Source organism: Thalassophryne amazonica, chromosome 14 (genome assembly GCF_902500255.1).
Source record: "Thalassophryne amazonica chromosome 14, fThaAma1.1, whole genome shotgun sequence".
Classification (NCBI taxonomy): domain Eukaryota; kingdom Metazoa; phylum Chordata; class Actinopteri; order Batrachoidiformes; family Batrachoididae; genus Thalassophryne; species Thalassophryne amazonica.
Window position 1 is genome coordinate 2732337 of NC_047116.1, and position 25373 is coordinate 2757709.

The window sequence follows — 25373 nt, forward strand, 5'->3', positions numbered from 1 at the left end:
GCTGGCTTGGGAACGCCTTGGGGTTCCCCCGGAGGAGCTGGGGGAGGTGTGTGTGGATCGGGAGGTCTGGGCGGCTTTGCTTGAGCTGCTGCCCCCGCGACCCGACTCCGGATAAAGCGGAAGAAAATGGATGGATGGATGGATAAATATAACTGACAACCAGCTGATGCATACCAAACTGCGTTTCACTCTGATTGGCAGTCTTCATGTTGCATCGCTCAACATTTGCATAATATTGGTTTCTCATCTATTTTGGCTCCGCCTAACTGGCAGCATGGTGACACTTGTCTCACGTCGCGGTAAAACGCTCACTGTGATTGAACAGGAATGGCAGCTGATCGCGTTGACTCTGCCCCTTTACCTAATGTGACCGAGGAGTGATGGGGGTCCCCAGCCACGCTTGTCAGCATTGCAAACAATGTGTCAAATCGCCCTCTGCTGGACAAGCTGCACATATAACAACCACAGTGCTTTTCGGCATTGTTTATTTGGCAAACTAAAGTTTTCACATTGTCAAAAATTGCACGGCTATTGATATGTTTGTGAAAGGCTCATACCGGCTGATATTACTGCCACTCTACTTTAAAGTGATGCAAAGTTCAAGTCTTCAACCAACAGCTTTCTAAAACGTATCTTTGTCAAAGTAATGTGATGTGGTATCAGTCGGGTGCCGAGCTTCACCCCAATATGTCCAAAGATGGAAAGTGATGCAGAAAGAAATGAAAGCGGTGTCCATACTAACCCACGACGCTGAGCTTAGCGCTCGAGATGTGCGGTCCGCAGACCACTCGGTAGTTGCCCTGGTCGGACGTCTGGCACTTCCTGACCTTCAGCAGGTGGTGGTCACCGCTGACACTGATGTCATACTTGTTGCTGTTGTCTAGTTTCTGCGTGCCCTTGTACCAGGACAGGGAGATCTCTGGATAGTTTATCTTGACCTCACACTCAAACACTGCAGTGTCCTCGATGAATACGGACTGATCGGAGATGTCCTTCACCACGGTGACGGGCTGCAACAGCAACAAGGACACAAAGTTGTGGAGTGAAAATGTTTCTCTTCTCAGGTGTTGTGACTCGTGTCGGTGACTTCGGGCACTCACCTCGGTGCGCTCCATCCTCTTCTGTAGATCAGCCACCAGTCGGGCCATGTCCTCATCGGACTCTCTGTCTCCACGTTCCAGTTCCTGTTGAGGACAGCAATGCAATGTTCAGCAGCAACTTGATGAGCAAACACCAGCACGGCAGCTTGCACTGGACCTACCGGTCTTCCACTTTCTTCAGCCTTCTCCTTCTCCAGCTGCTGGATGGCCTGCAGCAGGCCGCGGTAGTCGGTGATGCCGTACATTCGGGCATATTTCTCGTACTCTTTTGGGTCCACGTTCCTCAACAACTCAACAATGTCAATGTCCTTCTCCCCCAGTGGACTCTTTTGTTTCGATGGTGTTCTGACAACAGAGCAGATCAAAGTTGGAGCATTTTAATGTCCTTAAAATGTCTCAGTATTCTGACGAAAGTCAAAGTTCTCCGTTTCACGTGTGTTGATCCCAAAAGTCTCATTCAAAACTTATGTTCCTCAAATGTTTAAATTCATTGTAAAATACTGAAATCACTTAATTTTTGGGCTGCACAGTTCAAACAGACTGAAATTCTCCAGATGATGACAAAGCAAAAATTGTTTTATATCTCCAGAAACTTTGCAATTTTTTTTAAAGAATTTAGATTTTTTTTAATTTGTAAAAAGAAACAAGAAAAAAAGCAGAACTGTGAAGATGAAGACGGCAGAATTTTAAAACTTTACAGTTGGATCCACGAGATGTCGGGGAACTGCCTCCAGGACGGGAGCAGGGAATCATGAGGAATGTTCTCAGACAGACTCACTTCTTCAGTTTGGCTCGGAGGTCACCTTCGAGTGGTGCCACCTCTTTCTTTTCGTCCACATGAAGGTCGGCGCTGCACTCGATCTCCCCGTGCTTGTTGGAAGCGACACACCGGTACTGACCCGAGTCTGACCGGGTCACCTCACGGACCTCCAGTTTGGCGTCCTGCCCTTTCTGCTCAATGGAGATCCGGCCGCCATGTGTAAGCTGACGCCACTTCCCTTTCATCCACTTCACGCTGGGGATGGGCTTGCCGCCCACCTTAGCGATGAAGGTGGCCACGCCCTCTGCACAAATAAGTCAACAAACAAGCAGCTGATGTGGTGAAGCCGCTAACTGCAGACTGAAGTTTCTGACCTCGTGTGTTCATGCACTAATGTAAGTCAGAGTGCACAGACATGAAATGACCTGAATTTGCTGCTGACTTTACACTGATCATGAGTTCTGGAGTTACCAGATTATTTAAGAGGTCATGTAAAGGGCATCATGTGACATCATCATTGATACACACACTGATTTAGGATCAATATGTTGTGTTGTAGACTGTTAATCTGGACCTGTATTCATGTACTACTCATAGAGAGCTCCGAACTCAGCCGAAACGCCAGGAGGTGTCTGAGAGCAACTCTGAGCAAGGAAGGGACAGAAGCTTTTATCTGTGTGAGGAGGCGGGGTTGACCCTGTTGCTAGGTATGACACAGTCCTCTAAGAGCTGTGACTGGTTGTCACAAAAGGGGAAAGAGAAAAAAACAAATGTGCTCCCAGTTATGAACGGACAGTGAAATCAACCAATCATATAACCTGAACTGTATTAAGAAACGTGTCATTGTGAAAATAATTTAATGTCATGATGAAACTCAGAAAAATGAAATGAATTGTTGCACAGTTCAAAATGTATGAACGAACCTCATTCACATGCCAATTATGATATTGATTAGCTTGTTGTTAGGTTTCCTCTCCACACTGTGAGAAGCTCTGGTATGTGCTGTAATCTGAAGTACAGCAGAGACTGTAGCACAGGAGTCAAGTTCTCCTCAAACAGATGAGTTTATTCTCTGGGTTCTGACATCACTTCTTTTGATATTAATAATTTAATGAATGTCACAGAATTTACATGTAATGCTTTTCCTCCCCTGCTTTTCTCCCTTTATATAGCACCCCTTGGGCACATATTGTGGCATTTTGGGATTACCTTTCACTGCTATGCAGATGATACTCAGCTATACATGCCGATAACTGCTGGTAATCTCGTCCACATAAAATCCTTAAAAGATTGCCTTGCAGCAGTGAGAAGTTGGATGTCTGGAAACGTCCTACTTTTAAACTCTGATAAGACTGAAATGATGGTTCTTGGTCCAGTGAGACATGGCATCAATTTGACCAGTTAACGCTCAGCCTCGGCTTATGTGTCATACATCACACTGACAAAGTGAGGAACCTTGGGGTAATTTTTGATCCTACGTTGTCCTTTGACCTCCACATTAGAGATATTACTAGGACTGCTTTCTTCCACCTGTGAAATATAGTGAAGATTCGTCCCATCCTGTCTATGGCTGATGCTGAGACCCTGATCCATGTGTTTATCTCTTCTAGATTGGACTATTGCAATGTTCTATTTTCTGGTTTACCACAGTCCAGCATTAGGACTCTCCAATTGGTTCAAAATGCTGCAGCCAGACTTTTGACAGGAAGCAGAAAGTTCAACCACATTACACCCAGTTTGGCGTCTCTTCACTGGCTTCCAGTCCCAGTGAGATCAGATTTTAAGGTTCTGCAACTAAACTATAAAATTGTTCATATTAATTGTTATATTATGTTATTATGTGTTTTCATTCTTTTTACTCTTTTGCGGTTTTGCTCTTTTATTATGTTTTTAATCTTTTAACTCATTTTGTTCTGTTTTCTGAGTTGTGGTGTGTGAAGTGCCTTGAGATGACCTTGTCGTGAGTTGGCGCTATATAAATTAAAAAATTTGAATTTGAATAGACATTTTTCCCGTAGCCAGGGATCACAGTGATGTGATGACCTTCATCTCAGGTGTTATTATGTTACTACGCTGGGTGGGTAAAGTCAGATCATTCCTGATGAGGTCAACCACAAACATTATCTCTGCTGTTCAACATACGGAGAAGGTCTCTGCTTCTTCTCCATTTTTCTGCCATCCTCTCTGTTTAAGACACTCTTAGGCTTCTTAAAATTCCTCCTCCCTACCGTTAACAGTGTTTTGACCTTTGGGAAGGTGATAGTCTAGTGGTTAAGCGTTGGGCTTGAGACCACCCTGACCGGAAAATCACTAAGGGCTCTTGTGAAAGGTCCTTAATCCCCTAGTTGTTCCCGGTGTGTAGTGAGCACCTTGTATGGCAGCACCCTGACACTGGCGTGAATGTGAAGCATTATTGTAAAGCGCTTTGAGTGTCTGATGCAGGTGGAAAAGCTCTCTAAAGGCCTAAGATGCTTTGTGAATAACTTTTATCTCACCAAGGGAAAATTCTAAGAAATGTCTTAGAATTCCTTGAATTCTAAGATTTTTCTTAGAATTTTCCCTAAGAGCTAAGAGCTACTTTAACCTTTTGTGAATGCGGGCCCTGGTTTTTGGTACTTTTACATCTGCTCACTTCTAAAAGTATCAATTCAAAAACCAGGATGTTCTTAAAATACAAGTACAATATAATACAAATATGGCAGACAGTGTGAGCAGTGACGTTAGAACCTGCGTTCTGAGTGTAGAGGAGAGGGACTTCATATGAAATGATATCAATAATATCATAATAACAACAATAAGAGGAAGAATTACCATTGTTTGATTAAACTGATCAATCAAATTGATCAACTGGTCAATTTAAATAATTAATCAATATATATATATATATATATATATATATATATTACAATATAAAGAAATGCAGAGAAGGAGAGTGTTACTTTGTGTATTTTGCAAAGCTCCGAAGGCCAGCCCCGACCAGAGGAGACACCATGACGAGAGAAGCCAGACATGACATGAAAACCTGATTTTTAAAATGATTTTATCGCATTACTGAAGTGTACATAAACATGTGAAATGGGATTATGAGCACAACTTGATTATTCCTGGTTAGATAATTGATTAGATAATTGTGATCATGGGTATGAGTCGTCATGTTAATGTTTTAGCAGCATGTGTTCAGGTGAAATTAAGTTCAGTGTAATGTGCTGTAGGAAGCAGATTAACTGGGTGTACTTCAGGAAAAATATGTGCTCACTCAGTTGAACAAGTTTCAACACTGACTAAAAGGATCTAACGCACTCAAACATCGTCTATGTCCCACTAACCCAGATGAATAAAGTTCTGGAGGAATACTGATTTATTCTGCAGACTGTCTGAATGTCATTAACTCATTATCTTGATGGCAGCTGAGTTAGCTGTTGAGCTCACGAGCTGAAGCCAGGAATACTGTGGTTTGTTGAATCAGAGAGCAGACCGGATAAATCACAGATTTCGGTCTCGTGGCATCAGGGCGACTGAGGCCTTGCCGTCAGGGTGTACTGTGTTGTGTTTTGATCTCACTCTCTGTGGCGTGGGCAGTTTTGGGCTCTTCGATGAAGAACAAGTTCTCGAGTTTCGTGGTTGGCGCTTCAGGTGCCTCAGCAGCTGGCCGAGCTCCGGGTTTCTCTGCAACATTGCAAAATAAAGTACTTCAGAACAAAGACCCTGAAGCCAGATTTCGGGTTTGCTGAGGACTACCGGACCTTTGACAGTGACTTTGGCTTTACAGAAGTCAGTGCCGGCGTCGTTGGAGGCCTTGCAGAGGTAATCTCCCGCATCGTGTCTGGAGGCGGCACTGATTTCCAGGCATGCCATCCCATCCCTGAAACTGATCCTGGTGCTGCCAACCGAGCTCAGCTCCTTCCGGTCCTTCATCCACTGGACCTTCAGAGGGGCGGAGCCACAGACGTGACACTTCAGACTCAGCTTTTCACCCTCCTCCAGCGTTAGTGGTTTGACAGGAATGTCAAACACAGGAGGCTTCTTGGCTTCTGGAGGACACATGAAACATTTCAGTTCATCAAAGTGAACGATGAAGTCGATCATCTGAACACGTCAAAGTCGCAGTCGAGAGCTTATCACCATGTTTCACAGCTAATTTCACTTATTACACTGTGGATTCCAGCAATCAAAGAGACAACAAGCACAGATGTTTCTTTTGACTTCAACTTTAGTTCATATTTAGCTGAAACGTCATGCCAATGTCCAATCATAAGCAGTGGGTGGAGCTATATCTCATAAATTCCTAATGGTAACAATGTGAGTATATGACTGATTATCAGCTGGTCCTCTGGGGCTCCACAGACTCCACACTTCAAACCCCTGCATGCACATGTTGGAGAACAGCCTGCTGGTTTCCTGGGACTCACCAGAAATGGCCACAAAGACTTCACAGGAAGCTCCACCAGCTTCATTGGCAGCCTGGCAGGAGTACGTGCCGCTGTCGGTCACCTGACTGTTCTTGATGCACAGAACCACTATGTTGCTCTTGAAACTGAGGTCATATTTATCTGAGCTGCTGATCTTTGTCCCGTCTCGGAACCAGCTGACAGATATGGGCTGCGAGCCAGAAACACGACCTTCAATCTTCACCAGTTTTCCTTCTGTGTCCTCAATGTTTTGTGAAGGCTTCTTAGTGAACACAGGAGGGTTTTTACGCTCTGAAAATTTCACATCAACACAAACATGTCAGCCATGGATTTCTGTAAAAAAAGAAAAACACTAATATTCTCCAGACAAAGAAGACCTTGATCCATCTAGCACCACCTGGAAGGCAAAGGTGGTACTAAAGTTATAGGTGTTGAATCAAGAGTCCAGGACAGCTGTGGTACAACAAGACGTCCCACCAAAAAGTGGCTACGCTGATCTCATACTATAAACAGACGGTGAAGGTGAAAAGGGCAGTGAAATATAAATCACACATGCTGAATTATGTAAAACACTAACCGATCCCACCGTTACCATAACCAGACACGGATTAAGCGCTAAACACTAACCGATCCCACCTTTACCATAACAAGACACGCGACTAAGCGCTAAACACTAACCGATCCCACCTTTACCATAACTAGACACGGATTAAGCGCTAAACACTAACCGATCCCACCGTTACCATAACTAGACACGGATTAAGCGCTAAACACTAACCGATCCCACCGTTACCATAACTAGACATGCGACTAAGCGCTAAACACTAACCGATCCCACCGTTACCATAACTAGACATGCGACTAAGCGCTAAACACTAACCGATCCCACCGTTACCATAACTAGACATGCGACTAAGCGCTAAACACTAACCGATCCCACCGTTACCATAACCAGACACGGATTAAGCGCTAAACACTAACCGATCCCACCGTTACCATAACCAGACACGGATTAAGCGCTAAACACTAACCGATCCCACCGTTACCATAACTAGACACGGATTAAGCGCTAAACACTAACCGATCCCACCGTTACCATAACTAGACATGCGACTAAGCGCTAAACACTAACCGATCCCACCGTTACCATAACTAGACATGCGACTAAGCGCTAAACACTAACCGATCCCACCGTTACCATAACTAGACATGCGACTAAGCGCTAAACACTAACCGATCCCACCGTTACCATAACCAGACACGGATTAAGCGCTAAACACTAACCGATCCCACCGTTACCATAACCAGACACGGATTAAGCGCTAAACACTAACCGATCCCACCGTTACCATAACTAGACACGGATTAAGCGCTAAACACTAACCGATCCCACCGTTACCATAACCAGACACGGATTAAGCACTAAACACTAACCGATCCCACCGTTACCATAACTAGACACGGATTAAGCGCTAAACACTAACCGATCCCACCGTTACCATAACTAGACATGCGACTAAGCGCTAAACACTAACCGATCCCACCGTTACCATAACTAGACACGGATTAAGCGCTAAACACTAACCGATCCCACCGTTACCATAACTAGACATGCGACTAAGCGCTAAACACTAACCGATCCCACCGTTACCATAACCAGACACACGACTAAGCGCTAAACACTAACCGATCCCACCGTTACCATAACTAGACACGGATTAAGCGCTAAACACTAACCGATCCCACCGTTACCATAACCAGACACGCGACTAAGCGTTAAACACTAACCGATCCCACCGTTACCATAACCAGACACGGATTAAGCGCTAAACACTAACCGATCCCACTGTTACCATAACCAGACACGCGACTAAGCACTAAACACTAACCGATCCCACCGTTACCATAACCAGACACGGATTAAGCGCTAAACACTAACCGATCCCACCGTTACCATAACCAGACACGCGACTAAGCGCTAAACACTAACCGATCCCACCGTTACCATAACCAGACACGGATTAAGCGCTAAACACTAACCGATCCCACCTTTACCATAACCAGACACGGATTAAGCGCTAAACACTAACCGATCCCACCGTTACCATAACCAGACACGGATTAAGCGCTAAACACTAACCGATCCCACCTTTACCATAACCAGACACGGATTAAGCGCTAAACACTAACCGATCCCACCTTTACCATAACCAGACACGGATTAAGCGCTAAACACTAACCGATCCCACCGTTACCATAACCAGACACGGATTAAGCGCTAAACACTAACCGATCCCACCGTTACCATAACCAGACACGGATTAAGCGCTAAACACTAACCGATCCCACCGTTACCATAACCAGACACGGATTAAGCGCTAAACACTAACCGATCCCACCGTTACCATAACTAGACACGGATTAAGCGCTAAACACTAACCGATCCCACCGTTACCATAACTAGACATGCGACTAAGCGCTAAACACTAACCGATCCCACCGTTACCATAACTAGACACGGATTAAGCGCTAAACACTAACCGATCCCACCGTTACCATAACTAGACATGCGACTAAGCGCTAAACACTAACCGATCCCACCGTTACCATAACCAGACACACGACTAAGCGCTAAACACTAACCGATCCCACCGTTACCATAACTAGACACGGATTAAGCGCTAAACACTAACCGATCCCACCGTTACCATAACCAGACACACGACTAAGCGTTAAACACTAACCGATCCCACCGTTACCATAACCAGACACGGATTAAGCGCTAAACACTAACCGATCCCACCGTTACCATAACCAGACACGGATTAAGCGCTAAACACTAACCGATCCCACCGTTACCATAACCAGACACGGATTAAGCGCTAAACACTAACCGATCCCACCGTTACCATAACCAGACACGCGACTAAGCGCTAAACACTAACCGATCCCACCGTTACCATAACCAGACACGGATTAAGCGCTAAACACTAACCGATCCCACCGTTACCATAACCAGACACGGATTAAGCGCTAAACACTAACCGATCCCACCTTTACCATAACTAGACACGGATTAAGCGCTAAACACTAACCGATCCCACCTTTACCATAACTAGACACGGATTAAGCGCTAAACACTAACTGATCCCATCGCTACAGTCACTTTCCCAGTTCCGGATCACTGCTGTAGTTTTTGCGCCGCCGTTTCTCGTAATCAGCACGAATAATAATACTTGGTACCAATGGAAAGACTGATGTTTTGTCTACAAACGACCACAAGCTCGACCGGATCCAGCCGTCCTGGTGATCAGCAGAGGAATCCAAACATCCCGGTGTCTGCGGTGTGCACGCTTTTTCTGACTCACTCATTCCTGCAAGTTTGAAAGTAACGATCTCTAAAACGTAGCAAAGGTGAGTTAGCCGTTCGGTGTTTTTGGTTCTAGAGTGGGAAAATACTTACTTACTTGGGTAGAAAATGTCAGTGTGTTAAGTCGTGCTGTTTATCTCCGACGTGAAAACGTGCCGGTTGTGGATCACTGAAGCAGCAGCCTCGTGTCTGTACTTGTGATCCATGTGGACTTTGGGGCTCATCTCAACATCACGAATGGACATGAATGTGGGGGCTTTTACTTTTTAATTCGGGAGAAATCTCACCTCCACACTTAATTTTTGGCTCGTAAAAACGTATAATGGCGCCTTTCGAAACTAAGTAAATTCTCATTTAATAAGTATAATGTATATCATTTTATGTTCAGAACACATTCTTGGGCACAGTGTGTATCATTCTGTATTAGAAGGGCTCCAGCCAGATGCCAGGAATGAACCCAAAGTGACACAGAGTGTCGTGATCCAGAACCGGGCAAAGTGATCCATTTCTGGCAAATGTTTGCACCACACATAATGTGGCTTCACACTTTAAGTAGAAGCGCTACACCATCCAGACTTCTTCAGCTAGACAACATCCAAATACACAATACAACAATACACAATTAAAGGACATTCAGCTGCATTATGGCTCCGTATAGCGGGACTTTATAAAAGGTGATCCGGAACTGGGCAACTGTCTGTACCATAACTAGACACGCGACTAAGCGCTAAAAATTTATATGTTAGTGTGAAATAACTGATGGTTTGAATTGTGATGTAAGTGTTTTCAGGCTGTTTTTGAGGAGGGGCCTGTGATGTCATCACTGTATCACGTACCTTTGACAGTGACCTCAGAAGAGCATGAGTCCTTGCCCACGTCATTGGAGGCGTGACAAAAGTATCTCCCCGTGTCATTTTTATCGGCCTTCAGGATGGTCAGCTGGGCCACGTTCTCCACACAGCTGATCTTATAATTCCCACCAGAGCGAATGTCTTTGTGGTCTTTGGACCACGTGACTTTAATGGGTGCCGAGCCAGTCAGGTGACACTCCAGCTCAATGACATCACCCACCGTCGCCTCCTTCGGGGACAGCTTCCTGTCAAAGACTGGTGGGTGTCTAGGTTCTGCAAGAGGAAATAAAAAAGTTTGTCTCTTGTTTCCTGACAGAAGGTCCAATCAGCTTCCTGATCCTGGATCTTTATCCTCAGAGGCAGGGCTGAGATACTGTTTACCACCTGCTTCCACCACAACCCAAACCAGGATTTGAGGCAATATGCTTATAATGAATTACAAAATGGTTATTGGTAATCTGAGGTGTTTCTCAGTTTTGGTGGCTGGACAGCAGACGTCTTCATGAGTCTGTCAAACTGAGGAATCGGCTGTAGAAACTGAAAAGTTAAAGTTGCTATAGTGACTCTAACTTCACGGATCAGAAAATGATTATTTTATTGTACAGCATCAGTGTACTTGATCAAATGTCTGCCAGAAATGTAATGAAGACCTGAAACCATCTGACCTTGAAGTGTGAGCTTGGCTCTGCAGGAGGCTGAGCCCACAGTGTTGGTGGCGACGCAGCTGTATTCCCCCGAGTGTCTCATTTCTCCACAGCTGATCTGCAGCACAGCCGTGTTGTCATCATACAACATGGTGAACTCGTCGCCCGGCCTTAAAGGCTCGCCGTCCTTCAGCCATGACACCTCGATGGGTGAAGAGCCAGCGACACGGCACTCAAACCGGACCGGTTGACCCTCCGTCTGTTGTAAGCTGGTTATCTTCTTGGGGAAAGATGGTGGTGTTTTGGCCTCTGGAGTGTGGGGAGAGGTGAGCATCAAAACCAGGATTCTGGGAGACAGCTGAAGGTTTTTATAAAGGATCTAAGACAGACAAACAGCTGAGGAAAAGCAAGCAGAAGACAACATCTGGACACACTGTATTCTGGTGACACTCCTCCCACATAATCCAGAACCGGTGCTGGTCAGCAGCCCGCCTTCCTGATGTCAATGTCCTCTTAGATCAACAAATGCCCATGAAGATATGGAGCAGCTGCTATCAGAACTAATGGATTTCTTATTTGATTTCACTGTATTGGTCTCATGACTGCACGCGAAGCAGCTTAGTGACCAAAGCACTGATGGATGTTGGCACTAATAAGCAAACAGGATCTGTGATGAGGATCATGTTGACCTGGAGACTCCTTATGGTCAACTGATCTTGATCCTGAGTGGCTCTGTTTGGGCATCAATAGAAACACTTCCTGTTTACAGGGTTGTGACTTGGGTCAGTTGGTTTATATCAGACTGAAGAAACCACCTGAACAAAATGATGAAGCCCAAAACAAGAAGACCAAGTCCTAATGTTCCTCATGTTTACAAAAGGTCAACATTTTACATTTCTGTGGCAGATTTACGTGAACAAATATGAGCACCTTGAACAGTAAGTCTGCAGGTGGAGGAGGCAGATCCTATCCGGTTCTCGGCCTTGCAGGTGTACTCGCCAATGTCAGCCTTGGTAGCCTTGCTGAGCTTCAAACAGGCGACCCCTTTTGTGTACTCCAACTTACAAGTGGGACTGGAGCGGACTTTTCCATCTGCCTTGAACCAGGACACCTTGATCTCAGGTGTTCCTGCCACATGACACTTCAGACAAACAGCATCTCCAGCTGTCACCTCCATGGGCTCCAGAGACTCCACGAAGTACGGCGGTTCTACAGATACGTAACACACCCACACCCACACACACACACACACACACACACACACACACACACACACACACACACACACACACACACACACACAGGATCAGTTTGATCACAATACTGATACATGAGGTGGTTCTGGATTCTGAATTAGTCAGTCTTGCTGTCTTCCTCCTTTCCTCTCTCTCTCTCTCTCTCTCTCTCTTTCTTCCTTTCTTTCACACCACATGGGTCATTATAAAATTTTCAAAATCAAATTCACTGATCTTAATAATTTCCCAGAACAATCAGAACGTAAGATCTGGATCAGTTACATTCAAACAGGACTGAGAAGGATAAAAATACCATCTGCAAACACAAAACTATTTCTACGTACAAGAAATCTGTAACATCACCGCAAAGCAGCAGAAAACACACAGCTTTACAATGAGGACTCACATTCACATGTTCACACACAGCTTTAAAACGAGGCGTCACATTCACATGTTCACACACAGCTTTAAAACGAGGCGTCACATTCACATGTTCACACACAGATGTCAGGGTGACGTTCATTGCACCAGGAGGAATATACATAAAGTGCAGATGTTCACCCTGATTTGAACGTCCGATATTTAATGTCTGCAGGTGGTTGATGGATCTGAACCCAGAGAACAAAAACTCACCCAGGATGGACACAGCTGCCTCACACATGTCCTTTCCAGCATCGTTGGACACCTGGCAGGCGTATCTTCCTGCAGAATCTTTGTCATCAGTACTGAGACACTCCAAAATGCAGGAGTCCTCGGTTGTGCTGATGTTGTACTTGTAAGAGGCAAAGATCTGCTGGCCGTCTTTGAACCAGTTCACGTTGATCTTTGGAGTTCCTGTGTATGTGCATTCCAGCCTCAGCTCTTTACCTTTCTCCACTGACACGTCCTTCATCCTCTTCAAGAAGGCAGCTGGTTCTGAGAAACAAACACCATCCAATTTGTGTCCATGAAGACAGTTTGAATAAAACTTAAAAACATTTTTACCGCGTGATTATTATGATCAAAATAACTGCCCAACGTCTATACTGCGTGATTATCTCTATCGCGTCTTTACCGCATTTATCATTATCTAAGTAAATGCATGACGTCTTTACCGCGTTTGTCATTATCTAAGTAAATGCATGACGTCTTTACCGCGTTTGTCATTATCTAAGTAAATGCATGATGTCTTTACCGCGTGTTTATCATTATCTAAGTAAATGCATGATGTCTTTACCGCGTTTGTCATTATCTAAGTAAATTCATGACGTCTTTACCGCATGTTTATCATTATCTAAGTAAATGCATGACGTCTTTCCGCGTTTGTCATTATCTAAGTAAATTCATGATGTCTTTACCGCGTGTTTATCATTATCTAAGTAAATGCATGACGTCTTTCCGCGTTTGTCATTATCTAAGTAAATTCATGATGTCTTTACTGTGTGTTTATCATTATCTAAGTAAATGCATGATGTCTTTACCGCGTTTGTCATTATCTAAGTAAATTCATGATGTCTTTACCGCGTGTTTATCATTATCTAAGTAAATGCATGACGTCTTTACCGCGTTTGTCATTATCTAAGTAAATGCATGACGTCTTTACCGCGTTTGTCATTATCTAAGTAAATTCATGACGTCTTTACCGCGTGTTTGTCATTATCTAAGTAAATGCATGACGTCTTTAACGCGTTTGTCATTATCTAAGTAAATTCATGACGTCTTTACCGCGTGTTTGTCATTATCTAAGTAAATTCATACGTCTTTACCGCGTGTTTGTCATTATCTAAGTAAATGCATGACGTCTTTACCGCGTGTTTGTCATTATCTAAGTAAATGCATGACGTCTTTACCGCGTTTGTCATTATCTAAGTAAATTCATGACGTCTTTACCGCGTGTTTGTCATTATCTAAGTAAATTCATGACGTCTTTACCGCGTGTTTGTAATTATCTAAGTAAATGCATGACGTCTTTAACGCGTTTGTCATTATCTAAGTAAATTCATGACGTCTTTACCGCGTGTTTGTCATTATCTAAGTAAATTCATGATGTCTTTACCGCGTGTTTATCATTATCTAAGTAAATGCATGATGTCTTTACCGCGTGTTTATCATTATCTAAGTAAATGCATGATGTCTTTACCGCGTGTTTATCATTATCTAAGTAAATGCATGATGTCTTTACCGCGTGTTTATCATTATCTAAGTAAATGCATGATGTCTTTACTGCGTTTGTCATTATCTAAGTAAATGCATGATGTCTTTACCGCGTGTTTATCATTATCTAAGTAAATGCATGATGTCTTTACCGCGTGTTTATCATTATCTAAGTAAATGCACGACGTCTTTACCGCGTGTTTATCATTATCTAAGTAAATTCATGACGTCTTTACCGCATGTTTATCATTATCTAAGTAAATTCATGACGTCTTTACCGCATGTTTATCATTATCTAAGTAAATTCATGATGTCTTTACCGCGTGTTTATCATTATCTAAGTAAATGCATGACGTCTTTACCGCGTTTGTCATTATCTAAGTAAATTCATGATGTCTTTACCGCGTGTTTATCATTATCTAAGTAAATGCATGACGTCTTTACCGCATGTTTATCATTATCTAAGTAAATGCATGACGTCTTTACCGCGTTTGTCATTATCTAAGTAAATGCATGATGTCTTTACCACGTGTTTGTCATTATCTAAGTAAATGCATGACGTCTTTACCGCGTTTGTCATTATCTAAGTAAATGCATGACGTCTTTACCGCGTTTGTCATTATCTAAGTAAATGCATGACGTCTTTACCGTGTGTTTGTCATTATCTAAGTAAATTCATGACGTCTTTACGGCGTGTTTATCATTATCTAAGTAAATGCATGACGTCTTTACCGCGTGTTTATCATTATCTAAGTAAATTCATATCTTTACCGCGTTTGTCATTATCTAAGTAAATGCACAATGTCTTTACCGGGTGTTTATCACTATCTAAGTAAATTCATGATGTCTTTACCGCATGTTTATCATTATCTAAGTAAATTCATGACGTCTTTACCGCGTGGTAATCATTATCTAAGTAAATTCATGATGTCTTTACCGCATGTTTATCATTATCTAAGTAAATTCATGACGTCTTTACCGCGTTTGTCATTATCTAAGTAAATGCACGACGTCTTTACTGCGTGTTTGTCATTATCTAAGTAAATTCATGATGTCTTTACCACGTGTTTGTCATTATCTAAGTAAATTCACGATGTCTTTACCACGTGTTTGTCATTATCTAAGTAAATTCATGATGTCTTTACCGCGTGTTTGTCATTATCTAAGTAAATGCACGACGTCTTTACGTGTGTTTGTCATTATCTAAGTAAATGCACGACCTCGTTACCGCGTGTTTGTCATTATCTAAGTAAATTCATGATGTCTTTACTGCGTGTTTGTCATTATCTAAGTAAATGCACGACGTCTTTACTGCGTGTTTGTCATTATCCAAGTAAATTCATGATGTCTTTACTGCGTGTTTGTCATTATCTAAGTAAATTCATGATGTCTTTACCGCGTTTATCATTATCTAAGTAAATTCATGACGTCTTTACCGCGTGTTTATCATTATCTAAGTAAATTCATGACGTCTTTACCGCGTTTATCATTAAGTAAATTCATGACATCTTTACTGCGTGTTTATCATTATCTAAGTAAATTCTTGATGTCTTTACCGCGTGTTTATCATTATCTAAGTAAATTCATGACGTCTTTACCGCATGTTTATCATTATCTAAGTAAATTCATGACGTCTTTACCGCATGTTTATCATTATCTAAGTAAATTCATGACGTCTTTACCGCATGTTTGTCATTATCTAAGTAAATGCATGACGTCTTTACCGCGTTTGTCATTATCTAAGTAAATTCATGATGTCTTTACCGCGTGTTTATCATTATCTAAGTAAATGCATGATGTCTTTACCGCGTTTGTCATTATCTAAGTAAATTCATGACGTCTTTACCGCGTTTGTCATTATCTAAGTAAATGCATGATGTCTTTACCACGTGTTTGTCATTATCTAAGTAAATGCATGACGTCTTTACCGCGTTTGTCATTATCTAAGTAAATGCATGACGTCTTTACCGCGTTTGTCATTATCTAAGTAAATGCATGACGTCTTTACCGTGTGTTTGTCATTATCTAAGTAAATTCATGACGTCTTTACGGCGTGTTTATCATTATCTAAGTAAATGCATGACGTCTTTACCGCGTGTTTATCATTATCTAAGTAAATTCATATCTTTACCGCGTGTTTGTCATTATCTAAGTAAATGCACAATGTCTTTACCGGGTGTTTATCACTATCTAAGTAAATTCATGATGTCTTTACCGCATGTTTATCATTATCTAAGTAAATTCATGACGTCTTTACCGCGTGGTAATCATTATCTAAGTAAATTCATGATGTCTTTACCGCATGTTTATCATTATCTAAGTAAATTCATGACGTCTTTACCGCGTTTGTCATTATCTAAGTAAATGCACGACGTCTTTACTGCGTGTTTGTCATTATCTAAGTAAATTCATGACGTCTTTACCACGTGTTTGTCATTATTTAAGTAAATTCACGATGTCTTTACCACGTGTTTGTCATTATCTAAGTAAATTCATGATGTCTTTACCGCGTGTTTGTCATTATCTAAGTAAATGCACGACGTCTTTACCGTGTGTTTGTCATTATCTAAGTAAATGCACGACCTCGTTACCGCGTGTTTGTCATTATCTAAGTAAATTCATGATGTCTTTACTGCGTGTTTGTCATTATCTAAGTAAATGCACGACGTCTTTACTGCGTGTTTGTCATTATCCAAGTAAATTCATGATGTCTTTACTGCGTGTTTGTCATTATCTAAGTAAATTCATGATGTCTTTACCGCGTTTATCATTATCTAAGTAAATTCATGACGTCTTTACCGCGTGTTTATCATTATCTAAGTAAATTCATGACGTCTTTACCGCGTTTATCATTAAGTAAATTCATGACATCTTTACTGCGTGTTTATCATTATCTAAGTAAATTCTTGATGTCTTTACCGCGTGTTTATCATTATCTAAGTAAATTCATGACGTCTTTACCGCATGTTTATCATTATCTAAGTAAATTCATGACGTCTTTACCGCATGTTTATCATTATCTAAGTAAATTCATGACGTCTTTACCGCGTGTTTGTCATTATCTAAGTAAATGCATGACGTCTTTACCGCGTTTGTCATTATCTAAGTAAATTCATGATGTCTTTACCGCGTGTTTATCATTATCTAAGTAAATGCATGATGTCTTTACCGCGTTTGTCATTATCTAAGTAAATTCATGACGTCTTTACCGCGTTTGTCATTATCTAAGTAAATGCATGATGTCTTTACCGCGTTTGTCATTATCTAAGTAAATGCATGATGTCTTTACCGCGTGTTTGTCATTATCTAAGTAAATGCATGACGTCTTTACCGCGTTTGTCATTATCTAAGTAAATTCATGACGTCTTTACCGCGTTTGTCATTATCTAAGTAAATTCATGACGTCTTTACCGCGTTTGTCATTATCTAAGTAAATGCATGATGTCTTTACCGCGTTTGTCATTATCTAAGTAAATTCATGATGTCTTTACCGCGTGTTTATCATTATCTAAGTAAATTCATGACGTCTTTACCGCGTGTTTGTCATTATCTAAGTAAATGCATGATGTCTTTACCGCGTTTTTGTCATTATCTAAGTAAATTCATGATGTCTTTACCGCGTGTTTATCATTATCTAAGTAAATTCATGACGTCTTTACCGCGTGTTTGTCATTATCTAAGAAAATGCATGATGTCTTTACCGCGTGTTATCATTATCTAAGTAAATGCATGATGTCTTTACTGCGTGTTTGTCATTATCTAAGTAAATGCATGACGTCTTTACCGTGTGTTTGTCATTATCTAAGTAAATGCATGATGTCTTTACCGCGTGTTTGTCATTATCTAAGTAAATGCATGATGTCTTTACCGCGTGTTTATCATTATCTAAGTAAATTCATGACGTCTTTACCGCGTGTTTGTCATTATCTAAGTAAATTCATGATGTCTTTACCGCGTGTTTATCATTATCTAAGTAAATTCATGACGTCTTTACCGCGTGTTTGTCATTATCTAAGTAAATGCATGATGTCTTTACCGCGTTTGTCATTATCTAAGTAAATTCATGACGTCTTTACCGCGTTTGTCATTATCTAAGTAAATTCATGACGTCTTTACCGCGTTTGTCATTATCTAAGTAAATGCATGATGTCTTTACCGCGTTTGTCATTATCTAAGTAAATTCATGATGTCTTTACCGCGTGTTTATCATTATCTAAGTAAATTCATGACGTCTTTACCGCGTGTTTGTCATTATCTAAGTAAATGCATGATGTCTTTACCGCGTTTTTGTCATTATCTAAGTAAATTCATGATGTCTTTACCGCGTGTTTATCATTATCTAAGTAAATGCATGACGTCTTTACCGCGTTTGTCATTATCTAAGTAAATTCATGATGTCTTTACCGCGTGTTTATCATTATCTAAGTAAATGCATGACGTCTTTACCGCATGTTTATCATTATCTAAGTAAATGCATGACGTCTTTACCGCGTTTGTCATTATCTAAGTAAATGCATGATGTCTTTACCACGTGTTTGTCATTATCTAAGTAAATGCATGACGTCTTTACCGCGTTTGTCATTATCTAAGTAAATGCATGACGTCTTTACCGCGTTTGTCATTATCTAAGTAAATGCATGACGTCTTTACCGTGTGTTTGTCATTATCTAAGTAAATTCATGACGTCTTTACGGCGTGTTTATCATTATCTAAGTAAATGCATGACGTCTTTACCGCGTGTTTATCATTATCTAAGTAAATTCATATCTTTACCGCGTTTGTCATTATCTAAGTAAATGCACAATGTCTTTACCGGGTGTTTATCACTATCTAAGTAAATTCATGATGTCTTTACCGCATGTTTATCATTATCTAAGTAAATTCATGACGTCTTTACCGCGTGGTAATCATTATCTAAGTAAATTCATGATGTCTTTACCGCATGTTTATCATTATCTAAGTAAATTCATGACGTCTTTACCGCGTTTGTCATTATCTAAGTAAATGCACGACGTCTTTACTGCGTGTTTGTCATTATCTAAGTAAATTCATGATGTCTTTACCACGTGTTTGTCATTATCTAAGTAAATTCACGATGTCTTTACCACGTGTTTGTCATTATCTAAGTAAATTCATGATGTCTTTACCGCGTGTTTGTCATTATCTAAGTAAATGCACGACGTCTTTACCGTGTGTTTGTCATTATCTAAGTAAATGCACGACCTCGTTACCGCGTGTTTGTCATTATCTAAGTAAATTCATGATGTCTTTACTGCGTGTTTGTCATTATCTAAGTAAATGCACGACGTCTTTACTGCGTGTTTGTCATTATCCAAGTAAATTCATGATGTCTTTACTGCGTGTTTGTCATTATCTAAGTAAATTCATGATGTCTTTACCGCGTTTATCATTATCTAAGTAAATTCATGACGTCTTTACCGCGTGTTTATCATTATCTAAGTAAATTCATGACGTCTTTACCGCGTTTATCATTAAGTAAATTCATGACATCTTTACTGCGTGTTTATCATTATCTAAGTAAATTCTTGATGTCTTTACCGCGTGTTTATCATTATCTAAGTAAATTCATGACGTCTTTACCGCATGTTTATCATTATCTAAGTAAATTCATGACGTCTTTACCGCATGTTTATCATTATCTAAGTAAATTCATGACGTCTTTACCGCGTGTTTGTCATTATCTAAGTAAATGCATGACGTCTTTACCGCGTTTGTCATTATCTAAGTAAATTCATGATGTCTTTACCGCGTGTTTATCATTATCTAAGTAAATGCATGATGTCTTTACCGCGTTTGTCATTATCTAAGTAAATTCATGACGTCTTTACCGCGTTTGTCATTATCTAAGTAAATGCATGATGTCTTTACCGCGTTTGTCATTATCTAAGTAAATGCATGATGTCTTTACCGCGTGTTTGTCATTATCTAAGTAAATGCATGACGTCTTTACCGCGTTTGTCATTATCTAAGTAAATTCATGATGTCTTTACCGCGTGTTTGTCATTATCTAAGTAAATTCATGATGTCTTTACCGCGTGTTTATCATTATCTAAGTAAATTCATGACGTCTTTACCGCGTGTTTGTCATTATCTAAGTAAATGCATGATGTCTTTACCGCGTTTTTGTCATTATCTAAGTAAATTCATGATGTCTTTACCGCGTGTTTATCATTATCTAAGTAAATTCATGACGTCTTTACCGCGTGTTTGTCATTATCTAAGTAAATGCATGATGTCTTTACCGCGTGTTTATCATTATCTAAGTAAATGCATGATGTCTTTACTGCGTGTTTGTCATTATCTAAGTAAATGCATGACGTCTTTACCGTGTGTTTGTCATTATCTAAGTAAATGCATGATGTCTTTACCGCGTGTTTGTCATTATCTAAGTAAATGCATGATGTCTTTACCGCGTGTTTATCATTATCTAAGTAAATGCATGATGTCTTTACCGCGTGTTTGTCATTATCTAAGTAAATGCATGATGTCTTTACCGCGTGTTTGTCATTATCTAAGTAAATGCATGACGTCTTTACCGCGTTTGTCATTATCTAAGTAAATGCATGATGTCTTTACCGCGTTTGTCATTATCTAAGTAAATGCATGATGTCTTTACCGCGTGTTTATCATTATCTAAGTAAATTCATGATGTCTTTACCGCGTTTGTCATTATCTAAGTAAATTCATGATGTCTTTACCGCGTGTTTATCATTATCTAAGTAAATGCATGACGTCTTTACCGCCTTTGTCATTATCTAAGTAAATTCATGATGTCTTTACCGCGTGTTTATCATTATCTAAGTAAATGCATGACGTCTTTACCGCATGTTTATCATTATCTAAGTAAATGCATGACGTCTTTACCGCGTTTGTCATTATCTAAGTAAATGCATGATGTCTTTACCACGTGTTTGTCATTATCTAAGTAAATGCATGACGTCTTTACCGCGTTTGTCATTATCTAAGTAAATGCATGACGTCTTTACCGCGTTTGTCATTATCTAAGTAAATGCATGACGTCTTTACCGTGTGTTTGTCATTATCTAAGTAAATTCATGACGTCTTTACGGCGTGTTTATCATTATCTAAGTAAATGCATGACGTCTTTACCGCGTGTTTATCATTATCTAAGTAAATTCATATCTTTACCGCGTGTTTGTCATTATCTAAGTAAATGCACAATGTCTTTACCGGGTGTTTATCACTATCTAAGTAAATTCATGATGTCTTTACCGCATGTTTATCATTATCTAAGTAAATTCATGACGTCTTTACCGCGTGGTAATCATTATCTAAGTAAATTCATGATGTCTTTACCGCATGTTTATCATTATCTAAGTAAATTCATGACGTCTTTACCGCGTTTGTCATTATCTAAGTAAATGCACGACGTCTTTACTGCGTGTTTGTCATTATCTAAGTAAATTCATGACGTCTTTACCGCGTGTTTGTCATTATCTAAGTAAATGCATGATGTCTTTACCGCGTGTTTATCATTATCAAAGTAAATGCACGACGTCTTTACTGCGTGTTTGTCATTATCTAAGTAAATTCATGACGTCTTTACCGCGTGTTTGTCATTATCTAAGTAAATTCACGATGTCTTTACCACGTGTTTGTCATTATCTAAGTAAATTCATGATGTCTTTACCGCGTGTTTGTCATTATCTAAGTAAATGCACGACGTCTTTACCGTGTGTTTGTCATTATCTAAGTAAATGCACGACCTCGTTACCGCGTGTTTGTCATTATCTAAGTAAATTCATGATGTCTTTACTGCGTGTTTGTCATTATCTAAGTAAATGCACGACGTCTTTACTGCGTGTTTGTCATTATCCAAGTAAATTCATGATGTCTTTACTGCGTGTTTGTCATTATCTAAGTAAATTCATGATGTCTTTACCGCGTTTATCATTATCTAAGTAAATTCATGACGTCTTTACCGCGTTTATCATTATCTTAGTAAATTCATGACGTCTTTACCGCGTTTATCATTATCTTAGTAAATTCATGACGTCTTTACCGCGTTTATCATTAAGTAAATTCATGACATCTTTACTGCGTGTTTATCATTATCTAAGTAAATTCTTGATGTCTTTACCGCGTGTTTATCATTATCTAAGTAAATTCATGACGTCTTTACCGCGTGTTTATCATTATCTAAGTAAATTCATGACGTCTTTACCGCATGTTTATCATTATCTAAGTAAATTCATGACGTTTTTACCGCGTGTTTATCATTATCTAAATAAATTCATGACGTCTTTACTGCGTGTTTGTCATTATCTAAGTAAATTCATTATGTCTTTACCGCGTGTTTGTCATTATCTAAGTAAATTCATGACGTCTTTACTGCGTGTTTGTCATTAAGTAAATGCACGACGTCTTTACCGTGTGTTTGTCATTATCTAAGTAAATTCATGTCGTCTTTACTGCGTTTGTCATTATCTAAGTAAATGCACGACGTCTTTACCGCGTGTTTCTCATTATCTAAGTAAATGCATGACGTCTTTACCGCGTGATTATCATGATCAAAATAACTGCCCAACGTCTATACCGCGTGATTATCACGATCAAAATAACTGCCCAATGTCTATACTGCGTGATTATCTCTATTGCGTCTTTACCGCGTTTGTCATTATCTAAATAAATGAACGACGTCTTTACCACATGTTTATCATTATCTAAGTAAATTCATAATGTCTTTACTGCGTGTTTGTCATTATCTAAGTAAATTCATGATGTCTTTACTGCGTGTTTGTCATTATCTAAGTAAATTCATGATGTCTTTACCGCGTTTATCATTATCTAAGTAAATTCATGATGTCTTTACTGCGTGTTTGTCATTATCTAAGTAAATTCATGATGTCTTTTCTGCGTGTTTGTCATTATCTAAGTAAATTCATGATGTCTACTGCGTGTTTGTCATTATCTAAGTAAATTCATTATGTCTTTACTGCGTGTTTGTCATTATCTAAGTAAATTCATGATGTCTTTACTGCGTTTGTCATTATCTAAGTAAATTCATGATGTCTTTACTGCGTTTGTCATTATCTAAGTAAATTCATGACGTCTTTACTGCGTGTTTGTCATTATCTAAGTAAATGCACGACGTCTTTACCGTGTGTTTGTCATTATCTAAGTAAATTCATGATGTCTTTACCGCGTGTTTATCATTATCTAAGTAAATGCAAGACATCTTTACTGAGTGTTTGTCATTATCTAAGTAAATTCATGATGTCTTTACCGCATGTTTGTCATTATCTAAATAAATGCACATGTTTACCGCGTGTTTATCATTATCAAAGTAAATGCACGACATCTTTACCGCATGTTTATCATTATCTAAGTAAATGCATTACATCTTTACCGCGTGATTATCATGATCAAAATAACTGCCCAACGTCTATACTGCGTGATTATCTCTATCGCGTCTTTACCGCATGTCATTATCTAAATAAATGCACAACATCTTTACAGCGTGTTTGTAATTATCTAAATAAATGCATGACGTCTTTACCGCGTTTGTCATTATCTAAGTAAATTCATGATGTCTTTACTGCGTGTTTGTCATTATCTAAATAAATGAACGACGTCTTTACCGCGTGTTTATCATTATCTAAGTAAATTCATGATGTCTTTACTGCGTGTTTATCATTATCTAAATAAATGCACAACATCTTTACCGCGTGTTTATCATTATCAAAGTAAATGCACGACGTCATTACCATGTGTTTGTCATTATCTAAGTAAATTCATGATGTCTTTACTGCGTGTTTGTCATTATCTAAGTAAATTCATGATGTCTTTTCTGCGTGTTTGTCATTATCTAAGTAAATTCATGATGTCTTTACTGCGTGTTTGTCATTATCTAAGTAAATTCATTATGTCTTTACTGCGTGTTTGTCATTATCTAAGTAAATTCATGATGTCTTTACTGCGTTTGTCATTATCTAAGTAAATTCATGACGTCTTTACTGCGTGTTTGTCATTATCTAAGTAAATGCACGACGTCTTTACCATGTGTTTGTCATTATCTAAGTAAATTCATGATGTCTTTACCGCGTGTTTATCATTATCTAAGTAAATGCAAGACATCTTTACTGAGTGCTTGTCATTATCTAAGTAAATTCATGATGTCTTTACCGCGTGTTTGTCATTATCTAAATAAATGCACATGTTTACCGCGTGTTTATCATTATCAAAGTAAATGCACGACATCTTTACTGCGTGTTTATCATTATCTAAGTAAATGCATTACATCTTTACCGCGTGATTATCATGATCAAAATAACTGCCCAACGTCTATACTGCGTGATTATCTCTATCGCGTCTTTACCGCATGTCATTATCTAAATAAATGCACAACATCTTTACAGCGTGTTTGTAATTATCTAAATAAATGCACGACGTCTTTACCGCGTTTGTCATTATCTAAGTAAATTCATGATGTCTTTACTGCGTGTTTGTCATTATCTAAATAAATGAACGACGTCTTTACCACGTGTTTATCATTATCTAAGTAAATTCATGATGTCTTTACTGCGTGTTTATCATTATCTAAGTAAATTCATGATGTCTTTACTGCGTGTTTGTCATTATCTAAGTAAATGCACGACGTCTTTACCGTGTGTTTGTCATTATCTAAGTAAATGCACGACCTCGTTACCGCGTGTTTGTCATTATCTAAGTAAATTCATGATGTCTTTACTGCGTGTTTGTCATTATCTAAGTAAATGCACGACGTCTTTACTGCGTGTTTGTCATTATCTAAGTAAATTCATGATGTCTTTACTGCGTGTTTGTCATTATCTAAGTAAATTCATTATGTCTTTACCGCGTGTTTGTCA

General features: G+C 39.8%; 1 protein-coding gene across 1 annotated transcript in view; it reads right to left on the reverse strand.

Annotated features, from left to right (window-relative positions):
• ttn.2 (titin, tandem duplicate 2) overlaps positions 1–25373 on the reverse strand; it is a 472252-nt gene that overhangs the window by 338608 nt on the left and 108271 nt on the right. The window contains 11 exon segments of the mRNA XM_034187115.1: positions 743–1010; positions 1101–1184; positions 1262–1445; positions 1879–2164; positions 5422–5526; positions 5604–5891; positions 6270–6560; positions 10476–10763; positions 11156–11443; positions 12065–12343; positions 13003–13284. Coding sequence (XP_034043006.1) covers positions 743–1010; positions 1101–1184; positions 1262–1445; positions 1879–2164; positions 5422–5526; positions 5604–5891; positions 6270–6560; positions 10476–10763; positions 11156–11443; positions 12065–12343; positions 13003–13284 — 2643 coding nt within the window.